We start from the raw sequence: 19,855 nt of genomic DNA, 5'->3' as shown, positions 1-19,855 counted from the left end.
ACTGTTAAATAATATTTATCTATTTATTTAATATTTATTCTTTTCCACTAAATTTAAGTTCCCTGAGGTATTTATATGTTAAGTTCCAACACTTAAACAGTACCTAGCACAGGGCCGAGCCCGTGGCGCACTCGGTAGAGTGCTGCGCTGGGAGCGCGGCGACGCTCCCGCTGCGGGTTCGGATCCTATATAGGAATGACGGGTGCACTCACTGGCTGAGTGCCAGTCACAAAAAAATGACCAAAAAAAAACCACAAAAAACAGTACCTAGCACAGGTATTTAATGAATTGAATGAATGACACTCCAGCACTGAAAATGTATGCAGAAAAACTATGGACTTTTTCAAAAACCAATTGTTGCAAGTAGATCACTAAGGAATCTGAAGCTTACATTATTAATATTAAATTTTAAGATAATGTCTAAAATCAAAGTAGACAAGACACACTTCATGTAAAATTTATAACATTTATTTACTTAGGCAAAAAAAAATCCCAAAACAAAAATCTGTACACACAACATTAATACTTAAGTGATGTCCTGTTTTAAAATATAGCATGATCCATGTACAAAATACTCCCATTCATCTGGCCATAGTGAGAACAGTGCCTTCAGTCCAGATAAGTGAGTCTTATCTGAAATATAAACACACTACATTTTCCAATGAATTTTTCATATCCTTCTAAAGGAGTTAAACACATCCATCAGACTTCAAGCAGAAGATAGCTTTTCTCACAAAGTCAGTGAGAATTTGACAGTTGAGATTCTACAAAAGTCAGGGACTTAAAAACTTTTATTTATTTTTTTAAAAAGATGACCGGTAAGGGGATCGCAACCCTTGGCTTGGTGTTGTCTGCACCGCGCTCAGCCAGTGAGCGCACCGGCCATCCCTATATAGGATCCGAACCCACTGTGGCAGTGCAGTTGCGCTCCCAATGCCGCACTCTCCTGAGTGAGCCACGGGGCTGGCCCAAGGGGATCTTAACCCTTGGTTTGGTGTTGTCAGCACCACGCTCTGCCAGTGAGCAAACCGGCCATCCCTATATAGGATCCGAACCCGTGGCCTTGGTGTTATCAGCATCACACTCTCCCGAGTGAGCCACGGGCCGGCCCAGGACTTAAAAACTTTTATTCTTGCAGCTTATCTGAGAGAATAAATTTTGATATAATATCCTCCCATTTCTAAAGAAAAAAATGTTCTCAAGAATTTCCTGCTTATGAAAGTGTCTCAGCTTTCATTAGCTAAGTACCTTCTTGCTTCTAAGCTGATTAAAATAAGTTTAAAGAACCCAATTTGAACAGTTTTCTCCAAAGTAAATCCAAAATTAAGCACATACTATTAATGGACTAAAGATTTCCCATAAAATAATTTTGATAAATTTAGACTTTTGAAATATTCTTTTTTTTTTTTTTTTTGGTAGCTGGCCGTTACCCTTAGACCTTGGTGTTAGAAGGCTGCGCTCTAACCAATTGAGCCAACTGGCCAGTCCTGAAATATTCTTAATAGCCATTCTGTCCAGCTATAGAGTAAGGCTGTGCTGCCCAAAAGAACTTTATGTCATTCAGAGTAATGAAAAACAGCATTGATCTTTGCATAATTTACCCCCCAAAAAGGGTGGAGGGAATAGGCAGAGAAAGCTCTTTCTTAGGCTACCAGTCTGTTAACATACAGTGTCTTACATTAAGATTTGGAAACCAAACAATGCATAATTAGGAGTGTACCATGTCACGCAAAGTCTATGAAATACTAAATAAGGTAAAGCAATTACTCATTTAATATACAATCAGCAAATTTTCCTATCACACTGCTATTCTCATCATTTGAAAAAGGTTGGTTTTGTATATAATTCCTTAAAAAAGCAGTTCATGAGTTAACACTGAAAATTAAAAATGTGTCAACACATGGCAAATGGTAAAGATTAAATATCCAGTACCCACAAAATCATTTGAAACTGCTACAGAGGATTTCAGAGGGAAACCAAAAGTTTGCAGACCTCTCTGGCAATTGTCTCAGAGCACTATTCAGAAGCCCTTTCAGTACAGTCCCCAAATAAGTAATATACAGATAAAACTGGAAGAGCCCTCATCAGCTGACTGTATAACACTGCCTTTAACTTATGCCTTCAGTTTAATACTGTTTAAACCACAATAAAAGATGTACAGTAGCCAAATAATGTAAACATACCATTAGCGGGTAGGAGAGGGGTGGATTTCACCATATACAAAACAGTAAGTTTATTTTCCCTGCTACCTCTTTTAATTTTTTATTGGCGACTGGTATCAGGATCTGAACTCTTTACCTTGGTGTTGTAACATCACACTCTAACCAACTGAGCTAACCACCCAGCCCTCCCACTACTTCTTTGGGTACTGCTGCATATTGTTGCATGCATTTTAAAGCGTTTCAGTCAGGGCTGGCCAGTTAGTTCAGTGGGTTAGAGAGCAATCTTGTAAAACTCAAGGTCACAGGTCACAGGTCCCCCTACCAGTCACCCTCCAAAAATAAATATATAAATAAAACACTAAGCCAAATCTGTGATTCATTAATCTAATTTAGCACATAAAATGTTTTCATTAACATGTACTCAAAATGGATGGAAGGTGGCCCAATGCTATCTTGCTACATGGCATAATTAAAAACATAGCCAAATTAAAGTGACTGAGGAGAAAACAGGCCAACACAAAAGGTCTCATTTATAAGAGCAACTTCCTAAAGCTGGAGAAATAGAACTGGTGGTTTCTAAACATGAATTTTTGATTCTTTGGAAGTTTACAAATAAAAGATATCATGAAAGCAAACTCCCTAGCAGCCTTATTCATCTTCACCCTGGCTAATCCACCTAAGTTGACTAGTATCACTAAATGGCATTCCTGTCCAGGGGTGAGGTGCAGCAATATTTATGGTCAATTCCTAGAATTGTGGGTTGATATGCTTTTTAAAAATTCTCAACTAAGACCAGTAGCCACTGAGTCATTGGTCAGAGGGTAAACTAAACTATTATTACTTGATTTATGTTTCTTTTCGACTGCAGAAAGAAAAAAAAAATTTTTTTTAGAGTACAAAGACCACAGCAAAATTTTCTTGATGTAAAAATTAAGAGGCCTTAATTATAATTGCTCTAATTTGTTCTTGTTTTGCTCAATGATACCAGCATGTATCATTATACTCTAAAATGTCTAATTCCATTTCCTTTAGTAGAGCCAAATCGTGCTGTTGCTTATGGAGTGATCTAGTGATGTTTTATAATATCTGAGCACACCAACAATTTCAGCAATGAGTTCTTCAACCCTAGTCTAAATTGTGCTTGAAATAGCACCTCTAAGGTCACTGAAAGGTAACCTTTGAAGGCACCAAGTACTGTTATATTCTAGTTTACAGTTGCAAAAGGGAGGCCTCATAGATTCTAACTAGAGACTGGCCAGTTATGTCTCATAATTTCAATATATACATCTACTATATTTTAGCCAAATTCAAGACCTTACAGACAATTGTGTGCCTTAATTATATACACAATTTTATGAACCATCCAAACCACAAAGGCACTAAAGTTTTTATATATTTGGGATGTGATGAATTATTCAGCTTTTAATACTCAGATGTATCTGGCCACTACCAATGCTGAGTAGTAAATTTAAATTTAATTTAAAAAAATTTTAAGTCTTCATCTACCAAAAAATTATTGTGAGTAAAGAAAGGGTTTACTGTTTTCTGTACATTTTTAGCCATTTCTGAAAATATGGTGTAAAGGAAAAAACCTAGTAGCCTATAAAGAACATGCAGTTCTGTCTTGAATGGTATAAAATAGAAACTTAAAGCCAAATTCTCAAATGGGCTTTCCCCAAACTACACTAGATAGGAGACCTGGAAATGGTCGACATAGCTATTCCAAAGGTCAACTTCCAAGCTCCTATAGGCCATCCTATTTTCTGAATTTTACCTTAGACATTAAAATTCAGAAAAAGGCAAAACAACAACAAAAACACTTCAAAAGAATTTTCCATTTCCTCTTAAATAAACAATCTGTGAAAATTTATTTTACACCTACAAAAATTCCTTAAACCAATTGTCAGAATTAACCCATAATTTAATATTTATTAATGCTTCTAAATACCTATTTTCTTTAACTCAGTTTTCATCCCCATGAACTCCAAAAATTCAAGTCTGATTACTGTGGTAGTGGTATGAAACAAGTGTGTCAAAAATGTTATCAGCAAACTAATAAACCAGCTCCTTTCTAAGTTAAAACGCTTCTGAATAATCCCTATAATTTAAATATCCCATTTAAAATCTCTGTTGAAAACACTTTGGCCATCTATGAAAAAATGTAGTCATCTGAGACTGCAGATTAACCTTATTCACAAAATAAATTTTAAATGGAAATTAAGTTTCTTGGTGACTTGCTGCTTCTCAAATGCTATTATTGATATAATAACTGATTCTTTACTATACTGTATCAGATATCTTAAAAGAAAAGCAAGTGCCTAAAAAATAGTCCATCATAAATATTTCCTTTTTTTTTTTTTTTTTTTTGTCTTATTCATGACCGGCACTCAGCCAGGGAGTGCACTGGTCATTCCTATATAGGATCCGAACCCGCGGCGGGAGCGTCGCCGCGCTCCCAGCGCAGCACCCTACCGAGTGCGCCACGGGCTCGGCCCATAAATATTTCCTTTTATGCTCGACAACTAGAATTGTTACCTTTAAACATATAACAATAGTCTAATTCTTCCCTTTCATTTTTGGCAGTGAGATGTGGACATCTTTCTCCAACATGAACACATTAAGAAGATACATGTATTTTGGGGGGTGCAGCTGGCCGGTACAAGGATCAAACCCTAGATCTTGGTGTTATCAGCGCCATGCTGAGCAACCAGCCAGCCCCTTGTATTTTAACAAAAGAAAACTTAACTTTTTGTGTCAAAATTTACTGTTGTCAATTGTATTTTAACTGACCAGGTTAACACCATGTGTAGTCTTTATTTCACTGAACAAAATGACTTTGAAATAGAGGGAAAAGAATGGTCAGTTTTAATTGGTGACAATTCTAAAAATTCACATTTTCACAATAATATAACATATAGAGATTTGGACAGTTAGTCTTTAACACAGAATGCTGTAATATTTTACACTGTGATGCTTCAGGAAATATTTCTAGAGAATAACCAGTAGTCTGTGCAGGAAATAGCAGTTCGTGCTTCCAGGCATAAATATGGAGAACAAGCTTCTGCTCACTGCTTCAAGAAAGGTGGGCTCCAGGGGAATAGCCTGTCCCACCTTAAAAACTATACCATGAACACAATTCCCAGTTCCTAAACCCCACTTTAAAAACTATACCATGAAAGCAATTCCCAGTTCCTAAACTCTGTTCTCCTTTAATAGATTTTCTTTCTAATATATTTTTTCTGCCAGCCATCCAGGTTCCTACCAGTAAGTAGCCCAGATTTCCATTCTTTCACAATAAGAAGGACATCTTATAAAGGATACACAGAGAATAAAGGCATTTTATACAGAAGCAGTATAAAATTTACAACTGAAGCAGTGCCAGAAATCAGATTAACAATTTATCTGAAGCTGCAAACTTATCGGAAGGGACTTTGAGATCAGAAAAGTCTGGCCTAAGGATTCGTGCAAACTTTATCATAAAATTGTAGAATCTCAAGCACAGGTAAGTTCAAACACTGAAAGATGTGGAAAATTTCCTAAAAGGCAATGATGAAGGAACAGACCCTTCTTGCCTCATAAGTTAAAAATCACAAGACAAATTAGAGACTGTTCACATGGGCAATACTATACATTATCAATTCCAAACTGATCTTATGAGTTTTGTCATAGATACCTTCAAAAAATCACAAAGGGTAAGATATTCCAAATGGACCAATCACAAAAAGGATTCCTGTGATTCAATTATCCAATTACCTATGGCTATCAATTTAGTCTGGCTTGGGGCTGCTTTTTACAGGGAGGTGGCCTCCCATGGCGTACAATGTGTTTTTCTAAGCTGTCCAGAATGGCCACAGCAATCTGTTGAACATGGGGATCAGTCTGTTCATGTTCTTTGATGTTGTATAAATGCTGCAATCCTCCTTCTTCAATCAGCATGCTGCAATACCTTGAAGCTGAAAGAAAACAGGAGAAACAGCTTTTCTTAAAACACAAATTATCCCACAAAAAACTGAGTTCACAGGAGCTATTTGCATTTATATTTTAGTTGTTTGGTTATTGACCACCAACATGCTACAGCTTGATAAATACCTCTGTAATGATGTTATGTGTATAGTGCAAGGCCCACACATAAATAACACACAGTCAATCAATCAGTCCATCCATCTATTCTAACCTCAAGGCATAGACAATGTGGAAAAGAAAATAAAAAGAACCAGAATCACAAGTATCTTATCTCTGATCCAAAATCACAGGTAAGATAAGTACCGTTATATTTTTATGCATTTCCTATGCTTTTTTTCTCCCCCCTGCGGCTGGCCAGTATGGGGATCCAAACTCTTGACCTTTGTATTATAACACAGCACTCTAACCAACTGAGCTAACAGTCTGGCCCCACTTTTTTTTTTTTAACTTAATGGCACTCATATTGCTCAGGCAATTTTTAAAAATTTTAAACATTTTCTTTGACTTTTGTTCCAAAAAATTTTTTTGTACATAACTTTAAAGTTTTTTTTCAGCCATTTTTATTGAAGTATAATTTATATAAAATAATGGGCCGAGCCCGTGGCGCACTCGGGAGAGTGCGGCGCTGGGGGCGCAGCGACGCTCCAGCTGCGGGTTCGGATCCTATATAGGAATGGCCAGTGCACTCACTGGCTGAGTACTGGTCACGAAAAAGATAAAATAAAATGAACCATTTTTATTCTACGGTTTGATGAATTATGCCAAATGTATACACCTGTGTAACCACCAGCACAATCAGGATAAAGAATATTTTCATCAACTAAGAAGATTCCTTGTGCACCTTTGCAGTCAGTCTCCTCTGTACTCCTCACCTCAGGTAACCATTGTTCTAATTTCTACGATACAAACTACTTTTGCCTGTCCTAGAAGTTCATATAAATGGAATCATACGGCATGTCTTCTTTTGTCTTCTTTTCCTCAGCATGATGTTTTTGAGATGGATACGTGTTGTTATGTGTTTCACTAGTTTTTTAAGTTGGAAAGTATTCCATTGCATTGAATATACTACATATTTTTAATCTGTTATTGTACTGATGGACATTTGTTGGTCTCCCTGTCTCCCCAAGGTTTGGGCTATAATGACTAAAACAGCTATGATCCATCTTGTACAAGTTATTTTGTGGACTTTCCATTTTGTTGCTCTTGAAGAATTACCTACACTGCTGGAGAAATATTAAATGTATGTTTGCCTTTATAAGGAATTACCAGACTGTTTTCTAAAATGGTTGTCTAATTTTACAGTCCCATCAGCAATGAATGAAAAAGTTGTTCCACATCCTTGCCAATACTTGTCACTGTCCACCTTTTTGATCATAGAGCCATCCTGGTAGGTGTGATGTGGTATCTCATTGTGATTTTAATTTACATTTCTCTGACTAAGGATGTTGAGCTTCTTTTCATGTGCTTATTTGCCATTTGTATATTTTCTTTGGAGAAATGTCTATTCAGATCCTTTGCTGAGTTTTAAATCAGGTTTTCTTTTTATTACTGTTGTAAGAGTTCTTTATATATCCTGAAAATAAGTTCCTTATCAGATATGATTGTATATAACTTGCAAATTTTTTTTTACTATTCTGTGGATTGTTCTTTCACATTCTTGATAATGTCTTTTTAAGTATAAAAGTTTTAAAATTTTTATTAAATCTAATTAATCTATTTTTTTGTTTGTCACTTGTTATTTTTGTGTGCTAAGAAACCATTGCTTAGGGCCAAGCCCGTGGCGCACTGGGAGAGTGCAGCGCTGGGAGCCCAGTGACGCTCCCGCTGCGGGTTCGGATCCCATGTAGGACTGGCTGAGTGCCGGTCATGAAAAAGACAAAAAAAAAAAAAAAAAACCATTGCTTAATCCAAGGTCATGAAGACATACCTATGTTTTCTTCTAAAAGTTTTAAATATTTAGCTCTTTTAGGCCTATAATTCATTTTGACTTAATTTTTGTATATAATATAAGGTAAGGGTCCAAATTCATTCTTTTGCATGTGCCTATCCAATTTTCCCAGCACCATCTGTTGAAAAACCTATTCTTTCTCCACTGAATTGTCTTGGTATCCTTGTTGAAAATCAGTTGAAGGGCTGGCCTGTGGCTCACTTGGGAGAGCGTGGTGCTGACAACACCGAGTCAAGGGTTAAGATTCCCTTACCGGTCATCTTTTAAAAAAAAAAAAAAAAGACAATCAGTTGAATTGATTAGAACTCAGTTGGTTGGTTAGAGCTCGGTTGGTTAGAGCACAGTGTTGTAACACCAGCGTCAAAAGTTCGGATCCCCATACTGGCCAGCTGCCAAAAAAAGAAAGAAAATCAATTGACTATAGATGTATGGCATTATTTCTGGACTCTCAATTCTAATGTATGGATCTATCTGTCTCTCTCCCTGAAGTTGAGTATATTTTAATGTGCTTATTTGACATCCATAACTCTTCTTTAGTGAAGGCTCTGTTCAACTCTTGTCCATTTTTTTTTTTAACTTGCATTATTTCCCTATTACTAAGTTTTGAGAGCTCTTTATATATTTACATACAAGTGCTTTATCAGATATGTGATTTGCAAATATATTCTCCCAGTATGTGTACTGGTTTTTCATTCTCTTAACAGTGTCTTCAAAGAGCAGAATTTAAAAATTTTGGTCAAGTCCAACTTAGGGATTTTTTCTATTATAAATCATACTTTTTTACATATCTAAGAAATTTTTGCCTAAGGAAAGATCACAAAGATTTTGTTTTTTATTTTCTACAGTTTTTGGTTTTATATTTAGCTTTATGATCGGTTAGAGTCAATTTTTGTATATAGTACAAGGCATGGATCAAAAAGTTCACTTTCTGTGCATATGAACATCCAGTTGTTCTAGCATCATTTGTTGAAAAGACTATCCTTTCTACATCGAATTGCTTTGAACTGTCAAAAACTAATTAACCATATATGTATGGGCCTATTTCTGTATTCTCTATTCTAGTCCACTGAACTATCTTTGTCTATTTTTATAACACACTTTTTTTAATTACTCAAAAAGTCTTTTTTTTTTTTTTTGGTAAGGGAATCTTAACCCTTGACTTGGTGTGGTTAGCACCATGCTCTCTCAAGTGAGCTACCCGGCCATCCCTATATAGGGATCCGAACCCGTGGCCTTGGTGTTATCAGCACCACACTCTCCCAAGTGAGCCACGGGGCAGGCCCCCAAAAGCTTCATTTTTTAATTTAGCTTTCTGCCTTTGTGCTTTGTACCTTTAACACTTTCACAACGATTTTCTGCTCTTAAATAAGGAAAGCACTCTTGATCGTGTAATGGACACATGGAACCACCATAGGCATTGCTGACATGTTTTTTGTTTTAGACAACCTCATAAGAACTTTAGTTCTCACAGCAAGAACCCCTATAAGTCTGCCTTATACACACACCACATGCAGATTTTGGTGCTTCCCGAACCTTCTTGGTATAATGTTAAACAATTCTATTTCCAGGCGTTCAGGACAGCCTAATTTTGTTAGAGGCTGTATTGTAGGAAAGCCTACTACAGGAAGGCCAGATGCCAGACCATTCTGAGTGCCTCTAGATGCCATCCCCGGAAGAGGAAGCACTCTCTGAATTACTGTGTTTTATAGTACACTAGTCACCCTTTATCCATGGTTTCACTTTCCATGGTTTCAGTTATTCATAGTCCACTGTGGTCTGAAAATATTAAATAGAAAATTCCAGAAGTAAACAATTCATAAGTTTTATTTATTTATTTATTTTTTCGTGACCGGTGCTCAGCCAGGGAGTGCACCGGTCATTCCTATATAGGATCCGAACCCGCGGCGGGAGCGTCGCCGCGCTGCTAGCGCAGCACGCTACCGAGTGCGCCACGGGCTCAGCCCAACAATTCATAAGTTTTAAATTGTGTGCCACTCAGACTTGAATCATCCCTTTGTCCAGCGTATTCAAGCATAGCCTTCTCAGTTATCAGATTGACTGTTGAGGTATTGCAGTGCCTGTGTTCAAGTAAACCTTATTTTACTCAATCATGGCCCCAAAGTGCAAGAACAGTGATGCAAGAAATTCAGATAAGCCAAAGAGAATCTGTAAAGAGCTTTCTGTAGATGAAAAGGTAAAGTTTCAACTTAAGGAAAGAAAAAAGAAATCATATTGTGAGGTTGCTAAGATCTACTGTAAGAATCAATCTTCTTTCTATCTGTGAAATTGTGACGAAGGATAAGTGGGGACTACTGTAGATCTTGAAGTCAAGTAGTATAAGAAGTAGTATAAGTACTCCAATTTTTTTTTTGGTAGCTGGCCAGTACAGGGATTTGAACCCTTGACCTTAGTGTTACAAGGCCAGGCTCTAACCACCTGAGCTAAGTGGCCAGCCCCAAGTCCTCCAATTTTGTTCTTCCTTTTTTGTAAGTTGTTTAATTATTCTGGGTCCTTTGCATTTCTGTATGACTTTTAGAATTAACCTGTCAATAATCCCGTCAAAAGCCTGCTGAAATATCGACTGGGAGTTTATCAAATCTATACATAAGTATGGGGAGAACTGCCATCTGAACAATATTAAGTCTTCCAGCTCATGAACACAGTCTATCTCTTCATTTAGTTAGGCCTCTTTTAATATCTCTCAGCAATGCTTTGTTGTTTTCAGTGTGCAGGTCTTGCACATCTTTGTCAGATATCCCTAGGTATTTCATAGCTTTTGATGCAACTGTAAATGTCATTTTCCCATTTATATTGGTTGTTGCTAGTATATAGAAACGCAACTGATTTGTATTTGATCTTGTATTGTAGGACCTTGCTAAACTCACTTATTGGATGTTGTTGTCCTTTTGTAGATTTCATGGGATTTTCCACAAAGATGATTATGTTATCTGAGAATGAAAAGTTTTACTTCATTCTTTCCAACCTGAACGCCTTTTTTGTTTCTTTCCTGATCATACTGTCCAGAACTTCCATCACAATGTTAAATAGCGGTGAGATTAAACATTGTTGCCTTGTTCCTGATCTTGGGAGGAAAGCATTCATGTTTAATTTTTCACTCAATTTTGATGTTAGCTGTAGATTTTCCTTACATACCCTTTATCAAGACTGGATGTTAGATTTTTTCACATGCTTTTTCTGCATGTATTGAGATGAAATAGCTTTTCTTTTTTGTTCTGGTAAGAAGATAAAAAACATTGATTTTCAAATACTAAATCAATCTTGAATTCCTGGAAAAACCTGTTTGGTCCTTTTCATATATTGCTGGATTCTGTTAAAAACTTATTAAGGTTTCCCATCTATGTTCATGAGAGATATTAAGTAATTTTCTTTGACTGGTATTGATATCAGGGTAATTGTGGCCTCATAGAATAAGCTGAAGAATATTCCCTCCTCTTCAATTTTTTTGGAAGATTTTGTAGATCCCTTCCTCTCCCCAGGTGTCTGGTGGAATTTACCACAGAAAGCATCTGAACCTGGAATTTTCTTTGTGGGAAAGTTTTTAACTACAAGTTGAATTTCATTAATAGACACAAGACTACTACTCAGATGTTATCTATTTCTTAGTGAGTGAGCTTTGGTAATTTGTGTCTTTCAAGGAATTCGTCCATTTCATCTAAACTGTCAAATTTATTGGCATAAAGTTGTCTATAAATACTCCTTTTGTTTGTTTGTTTGTTTTGGAGGCTGGCCAGTATGGGGATCCATAAGTGACTCAGGTGTTGTAACACAGTGCTCTAACCAACTGAGCTAACCAGCCAGCCCTTCTTTTCTAATATAGGCCTTTAATGCTACAAATATCCCTCTAAGTATTGCTTTACCTGCATCCCACCCATTTTGATGTTGTGTGTTCATTCAGTTCAAAATACTTTTGTTGCACTGTATGTAACACACCTTTTTTCCTCTGATTGCTTTTAATGTTTTCTCTTTGTTATCAGTTTTCAGCAATTAGATTATGATAAGCATTGGTATGATTTTGGGGGGTTTATTCTGCTTGGTGTTTGCTGAGCTTCTTCAATCTGTGGTTTTTACAGTTTTAATCAAATATGAAATATTTCCAACCATCATTTTTTCCAATCTTTTTCTGTTTTCCCTCTTTCCACTACTGGGACTCTAATTACATTTTAGGCCACTGATGTTGTCCCAGAGGTCATTGAGGCTCTGTTCATCTTTTTTATATTCTAGCTTTCTCTCTCTATGCTTTGGACAGTTTCTATTGCTATGTTTTCAATTTTACTGATCTTTTCTTCTGTTATCTGTTCTTAAACTCACCTAGATATTTTTCATGTTAGATTCAAAATTTTTAGCTCTATTATTTCTGTTTTACTTTTTTATATTGTATTTGTCTCCTCTTAATGTTCATATTTTCTTTAAAATCTTGGGTCATATCTATAAAAAATGTTTTGAAGTCTTTTTCATCACTATCATTTCTGGATCTGTTTTTTTTTTTTTTTTTTTTTAAAAGATGACCGGTAAGGGGATCTTAACCCTTGACTTGGTGTTGTCAGCACCACGCTCAGCCAGTGAGCGAACCGGCCATCCGTATATGGGATCCGAACCCGGGACCTTGGTGTTATCAGCACCGCACTCTCCCGAGTGAGCCACGGGCCGGCCCCTGGATCTGTTTCAATTGTCTGATTTTCCTCCTGGTTATGGGTCATATTTTCTGCTTCACTTAGCAATTTATTTATTTATTTATTTTTGGCAGCTGGTCAGTACAGGGATCCAAACCCTTGACCCTGGTGCTACCAGCACCACACTCTAACCAAGTGAGACAATGGGCCAGTCTACTTAGCAATTTTTACCAGATATTACACGCGTGGTTGAATGTCCAGATTTTGTTGCCTTTTTAAAAAGAGCACTTATTTGTTGTTTGGCAGACAGTTTAATTGCAGAGCAGCTTAATCATTTCAAGACTTGTATTTTAAGTTTTATTAAGACTGGCCTAAAGTGAGTAGCCGATATTTTAGAGCTAGTTTAACCTTTTCTGGCATCTCTACAGAATGCCCTGGGTATTAAGTTCTTTCCATTCTGTTTAGAAGTCAAATAATTCTCAATCTTGTGTGAGCTCCAAGTGTTATTCAGTTAGCAGCTCCTTGGTACTTGTACTTTCCCAGGCTGCAAGGAGTCCAGCCCTAGGCATGCACAGCTTAGTATTTGGCCAAAGACTCAAGGGATCCTTATGAAGATTTCTGGAGTTTTTTGTAGAAGTAGCTGCCACTTCTGCATTGCTCTGCCCTACAATTCCAGGCACCTCAGTCTTGCCCAACTCTGCTCAATGAAATTGCTGTGCTGTGCTTAGTTCTCCCCCCATGCCAACATTATGGCTTGAATGTGTCCTCTCCAAAATTCAGGTATTGCCAATATGACAGTATTAAGAGAGGCTTTTAAAAGGTGATTAGGCCATGAGGACTCCTTCCTTGTTAGTGGGATTAAGGCTCTTTAGAAAAGAGGCTTCACGTAGCATTCAGCTAGCCCGCTAACTTGTCATTCTAACTTCTGCTATGTGAGAACAATGCAAGAAGGTCTTGCACCAGACACAACTTCCAGCCTCCAAAACTGTGAGAAATAAATGTCTGTTCTTCATACATTACCTAATCCCAGCTATTCTGTTATAGCAGCACAAAATGGACTAAGACAGCCAGGGCCTAGTAAATACCTCCAGGAAGAAAACCAGAGAGACTCTTGAGCTTGTTTGTTTCCCTACTTTCAGGGGTCAGAATTCTTGCTGCCTTTGTCTAATGTCTAGAAAGAGTTGTTTCAACAGCACCTTCCCTCCAACCCTCCAGTTTTTCTACAGCTAGGGAGCTAATCTGGTACAAGTTACTTCTGTTATGGCCCCAGAATATAAATTTCTACTTATGTCATTTTCTATTATGTCTCTTTCACTTTTAATGGCATGCAAACATTCCACTAATACCACTGTCTGGATATTTCAACATTATTTAACATTTCCCTATTGCTGGACCTCTAACTTATTCAGCGTTATTTACTATTATAAATAATGTGCGGATGAGTATCTCTATAAAAATAAGCTTTTGAGTATAATTTTAAAATTAAAAGGTAGACTACCAAAATGTTCATCAATAGGGAAGTAGTTACATAAATTACTAAAAAATCAATTTAATAAGTGTAGAGCTGTATGTTATGGGTTGAATTGTGTCCCATGAAAAAATACGTTGAAGCTCTAACCCCAAGTACCTCAAAGTGTGACCTTATTTGGAAACAGAGTTGCTGCTGATATAATTAGTTTAGATGAGGTCATTAGTAGACCTCAATATGATGGTGACCTTATGAAAAGAAGAGATCTGAACATGGAGATAGGCACACATAGAAGGAAGATGATGTTAAGACATACTGGGAGAGCTGGTTATTTGGTTAGAGCATGGTGTTAGAACACCAAGGTCAAGGGTTCAGATCCCCATAACAGCCAGCTGCAAAAAAAAAAAAAAAGAAAGGACACACAGGGAGAAGGGGGGGTATCTGATTTGAGTGATGCAATTACAAACCAAGAAATACCAAAGATTGGCAGCAAACACCAGAAGCTAGAAGAGGCAAGGAAAATTTCTCCCCTAGAGCCATCAGAGAGAACATGGCTCTACTGATACTTTGATTTCAGATTTCTGGCATCAAGAACCATGAGACAATAAATTTCTATTGTTTTAAGCCATCTAATTTGTGGTACTTCGTTACAGCAGGTGTAGGAAATTGATACACCATACGATAATGATTATGTGATTATTACAAATCATGTCAAAACTTTCTAAAATATTGAAAAATGCTCATTATAATGTGTGAAATAGGTACTAATATATATTTTCCCATACACATATATATGGTTTTCTTCCGGGAGGTACTTACTAGGCCCTGGTTGTCTTAGTCTCAAAATATACATATATTTTTGGAGGCTGGCTGGTAACAGGGATTAAACCCTGGACCTTGGTGTTAACAACACCATGCTCTAACCAACTGAGCTATCCAGCCAGCCCTCCAGGCTTAATAATTTGCCCAAGGTGGCACACATAGTAAACGGTGGACATGTTTTGAATCCAGGTGGAGTCCTATATGCTCTTAACCACCATGCTACACTATCTCTTAATTATTAAAAGCTATAAGCAGCATTAAAACATGCTAATACAAACATGAGTAAATTCTATTTAAATATAAACAAAACCTTTTTTTTTTGGTGGCTGGCTGGTACAGAGATCTGAACCCTTGACCTTGGTGTTACAATACCATGCTCTAACCAACTCAAAATATAAACAAAATAAACCAGGAAAGCAAGAAAATAGGAAACTAAACTAAACTATCTTGAGTTAGAGATGAAATATTATAACATTTCCCAAATTTCAGTGAATTTTAGAATAAATTCTTCAGGGCTATCCATCCACAGAGCAAACTTGAAAGAACTCTGACACCTAAAAGTAATCACAAAAATAATCACTTATGTGAAAATGCACTATTATTTATTTATTATGTTTTATTTTCTCTTACTGAGCTATGAAACATCCATTTCTTGAGTTATGAGGAAAGAAGCCAAGATATTAGAGGCTGGGTATGTGATGGAATAGACTGTTAAGAAATTAGGGAGTTCTCAAAACCCATGGGTACAGTAAAATGAATAAAGTTTTAGGTTAGAGACAGTTTATTGTAGCTAAATAAGCAGTCTTATATTTATGAATGAACAACTCTGTTTCTGAGTAATTTAGGAGAAGCCAGAGAAGCCTTCTTGTAGGAGTTTAAGTGGATAGAAAGAAGTTTTCTCTGTCACATACCATTCTTTAAACTCTCCTTATCTGTCTACCTGACACAGAAGAGCTTTTACTGAGTTGCCTTTTTGTGGGAGATACTAAGTTTTCATCAAAAAATGCAAGAAGAAATAATCTCACAAAATGTTACTACCATTGCTATAAGAACATTGCAATAGGCCCTATAATATGTTCCCTATTAAGGTCCAATACAAGAAATTTAATTTGTAGTTAATTGCTTATAAAAGCTTTACTTTCCCGTGAGGATAAAGAATGTTTTTTCCCCATTATATGGAGAACCAGGTAGCTGATTATTTGTTTTTTTGTTTGTTTGTTTGTTTGTTTTCTTTTTGTGACCAGACGCACCGCACTCAGCCAGTGAGCACCCCCGGCCATCCTTATATAGGATCCGAACCCGCGGCGGGAGCACCACTGCGCTCCCAGCGCCACACCCTCCCGAGTACACCACGGGGTCGGCCCAGGTTGCTGATTATTTGGAACCCACCCACAGGGTATATGAATCACTATGTACGGCCTACAAGTCTACATTCAACTATTTTCCTTCCATCCTTACATTTTTTTTTTTTTTTTCGTGACCGGCACTCAGCCAGTGAGTGCACCGGTCATTCCTATATAGGATCCGAACCCGCGGCGGGAGTGTCGCCGCGCTCCCAGCGCAGCACTCTACCGAGTGTGCCACGGGCTCGGCCCTTCCATCCTTACATTTTAAAAAAATTATTTTTCCTTGGTCCTGATTTTTAACTTAAAATTGTTCCCCATAATGGCCAGGTTGCCCCCCCCCAAATTTTTTTTTCTTTTCAAATTTATACTTTGGTATTAAAGTGTTTCTGTGTTTCTTGTGTCAAATCATTTGTGGAATGACTTTATATTAACAAATAACTGACAAAGAGTTGTATAACAGCCTTCAAAAAAGAATGATATGGAACCTGACTTAAATGTTTTGCTTTTCCAGAGACCATGGTTGCTGACAACAATGTCTCAAACATGGAATTTTGGGTGAATGATAATTGGGCACTGGAATGCACCATAAACAATGAACCTACTTGAGACCTTTTACTCAACAAATGCATTTACTGTAGGCTCTTCATCTTTAAATTTCATGGCTAGGGCTGGCCCATGGCTCATTTGGGAGAGTGTGGTGCTGGTAACACCAAGGCCACGGGTTCAGATCCCTACATAGGGATGGCTGGTTAGCTCACTTCGGAGAGCATGGTGCTGACAACACCAAGTCAAGGGTTAAGATCCCCTTATCAGTCATCTTCTTAAAAGATAATAATAATAAATATATTAATAAATTAATTTCATGGCTGGCCAGTTAGCTCAGTTATTTAGAGCACAGCCTTATAACCCCAAGGTCACGCATTCAGATCCTTTTACTGGCCAGCCACCCTCCCCCCAAAAAAATTCCATGAGGTTCAAACTGTCTCATTCACCATTGTTATTCAGTATCTAGTACTGCCAAGTCCATTCTGAAAGAATACATTTAATTTACAACATAAGATTCTCTTATATTGTATCTTTGAAAGTTGGTGCCCTTAAAAAATCACTTCAATATACAATTTAGAAATGGCTTTCTTATAAAAGGAGTATTTCACTTGAAAAAGAAAAACATAATTCTCCTTTTTGGTACATACGATTCTTGCTGCAGACATGTTGCATGGCCCAAACTGCCCATAGCTGGACTCCTGGCGTTGTGAAACAGCCAAGTAATGGGAAAAACGGATTAAAAGACCTAAAAGTTCAAAAGAAAAGAGTCAAAGTTACATCCTACACTCAGCATCATTTTCTAAAGCAATAATTCCTAAACTTTTCTGTCAAGCTAGGGCTGGGTCTGGAGCTCACAGACCCCTCAAGCCCATTGTCTAGACTGGGTCACAAACTCTTCACACACAGGTCTACAAGCTTGGTAACCAGCAAAACAGTCCTGGGAGCCATAGGTTTGAGAGCATGGCCGAGTGGCCGATCACCCAGGCAGTCAACACCACACGCTGCACATGCGCACTAACTCCACCCAATCCAAGGTAAGGGGGCCTGATTAAATTATTCTATTTTCCCTACAACCCACCCCTTCAGGGTCCCTCGCTGTACAATCTACGCGTTCAGAATCTTCCGCAATGTTCCCTTAGCGAGGACAGAAGACCCTTACATTCACATATTACACATTCCATCCCAGTCCCAAAAGTCTTTAGCTGCTGCAGCACCAACTCAAAAGTCCAAAGTCTCATCTGAGACTAAAGGCAAAAAACTCCTTTCAGCGTGAACCTGTAAAGAGTCAAAAACAAGTTTATCTAGCTTCCAAGATACAGTGGGACAGACGCTGGGTACACATTCCCGTTCCAGAAGGGAGGAACAGAAAGAAAAACAGACCCCAAACAAATAAACCCAAACAGGGCAAACATTAAGCACACTGGGGCACCTGGACCCCTAAAGCGTTGGGCAACCTCGCTCCTACTGTTGTGAAGCTGTCGCATGGAAAAAGAACCAGAACACCCAATTGAGAATTTAAAAAGGGGGTCTTTATTAGCTGGCCGGTGACTGTCTCTCCAGATATTCTGGTAAGAGAACAGCCTTGAGTTTAAGTTTAAGGGGTCTTTTAAAGGCACATAGTCACACAGGCAAGAAAATCATATAGTCACACAGTCAAAGTTATCATATAGTCACACACTTAAAGTTATCATACAGTCACACATGTTCCCGCCTAGTGTGAGGAGGGAGGGGGTTTTGCGAGGCCTAACACAAGCTGGTTACAGAAGCCGCCAAGATAAGCCAGTTAATCACTTAGGGACAGCAAAAACTTCCACAGGGCGGTTTCCTCCTTAGGTTGTCTAGATACATCCAGATATAGCTCTTGGTTTTATCAGTTAGGGACAGCATAGGCGGAAAACAACAAAGGCAGGCAGAATTTAGAATTTTTCTAAGTACAGGACAATTTTTAACCTTCAATTTTCACCATAGGTGTTGGCGGGGGGGGGGGGGTTCAAACAAGAACACTTTTCGAATAGTAAAAATAGCATAAGCTAAATCAATCTACCTCGTCACACTACAGCTCTGCCAAGTGCAGCCCACTGAGCGGCCCTGGTGCCTGCAGCTTTCCCAGGCTGGCGCTGCACACTGCCAGCAGCCCCACGGTTCTGGGATCCTGGTGGCAGTCCCGCCATCCTGGCTCCACTAGACATTTCCTCAGTGGGGGTTCTCTGTGGGGGCTCTGACCCCACTTTTCTCCGTAGATGACCTCTGCAGTGACTCCACCCCTGCAGCAGGTCTCCACCTGAATCCCCGGCTTTTTACACACATCTTCTGAAATCTTGGTGGAGGCTGCCACACCTCAACTGCTCTCATGTACTTCTGGCCTGCAAACTTAACACAACGTGAATGCCACCAAGGTTTTTGGCTTTTGTTCTTCAGAGGTGCTGAGGCAGGACTGCTCCAGCCAGAGCGGCTGGGATGCCAGGAGCAGTTTGCTGAGGGCAGCAGTGCCCAAGGTCTGTCCTCCAGAAAAAACTCAGTTCCCAGAGTCTATGATGGGAGGGATGCTTTCTCAAACTTCTGAAATGCCCTCAGGGCCTTTTCATTGTCTTGGCTGTTAGCATCGAGCTGCCCCATCCCCAGCTCCTGAATTACTTGAATCAGCTCGGCTCACACCAGCTATTCACTCACAGTCTCAGGCAGCGCTACAGTGTTCACCTACAGTTTGAACAACTGCATTCACTCAGTCATTCTTTTCTCAGGTTTATATAGCACCTGTCGAGCCATCTGCTTTCTAGAGTTTACACGGTACCCAGCCAGCCATCAGGTTTAAGTGGCACCCTCCGAGCCTTCTCAGGTTTAAGTGGCACCTGGCGAGCCATCTGCCTTCAGACAAACACAACATGCGTTTACAATACCATCTCCAGAGCGTGTTTCACCATTCACCCCTAGGTCCCATGGCTGCAGCAGCCAGGGGCTTTCCCTGTTTC

At 38.4% G+C, this 19,855-nt stretch overlaps 1 protein-coding gene across 2 annotated transcripts in view; it reads right to left on the bottom strand.

Annotated features, from left to right (window-relative positions):
- Nucleotides 1–452: 452 nt before the first annotated feature.
- Nucleotides 453–19,855, bottom strand: part of ZYG11B (zyg-11 family member B, cell cycle regulator) — a 95,924-nt gene continuing 76,521 nt past the window's right edge. For both annotated transcript variants that reach the window (XM_063106939.1, XM_063106938.1), the window contains 2 exons: nucleotides 17,534–17,631; nucleotides 453–6,115 (listed from right to left, as the gene is read on the bottom strand). In XM_063106939.1, coding sequence (XP_062963009.1) covers nucleotides 5,925–6,115; nucleotides 17,534–17,631 — 289 coding nt within the window. In that variant the 3' untranslated portion in view covers nucleotides 453–5,924. The remainder of the gene's footprint in view (nucleotides 6,116–17,533; nucleotides 17,632–19,855) is intronic.

Source organism: Cynocephalus volans, chromosome 8, assembly GCF_027409185.1.
Source record: "Cynocephalus volans isolate mCynVol1 chromosome 8, mCynVol1.pri, whole genome shotgun sequence".
Taxonomy (NCBI): domain Eukaryota; kingdom Metazoa; phylum Chordata; class Mammalia; order Dermoptera; family Cynocephalidae; genus Cynocephalus; species Cynocephalus volans.
The sequence above is the reverse complement of the archived record's forward strand: the minus strand, read 5'-3'. Positions and strand labels throughout refer to the sequence as shown.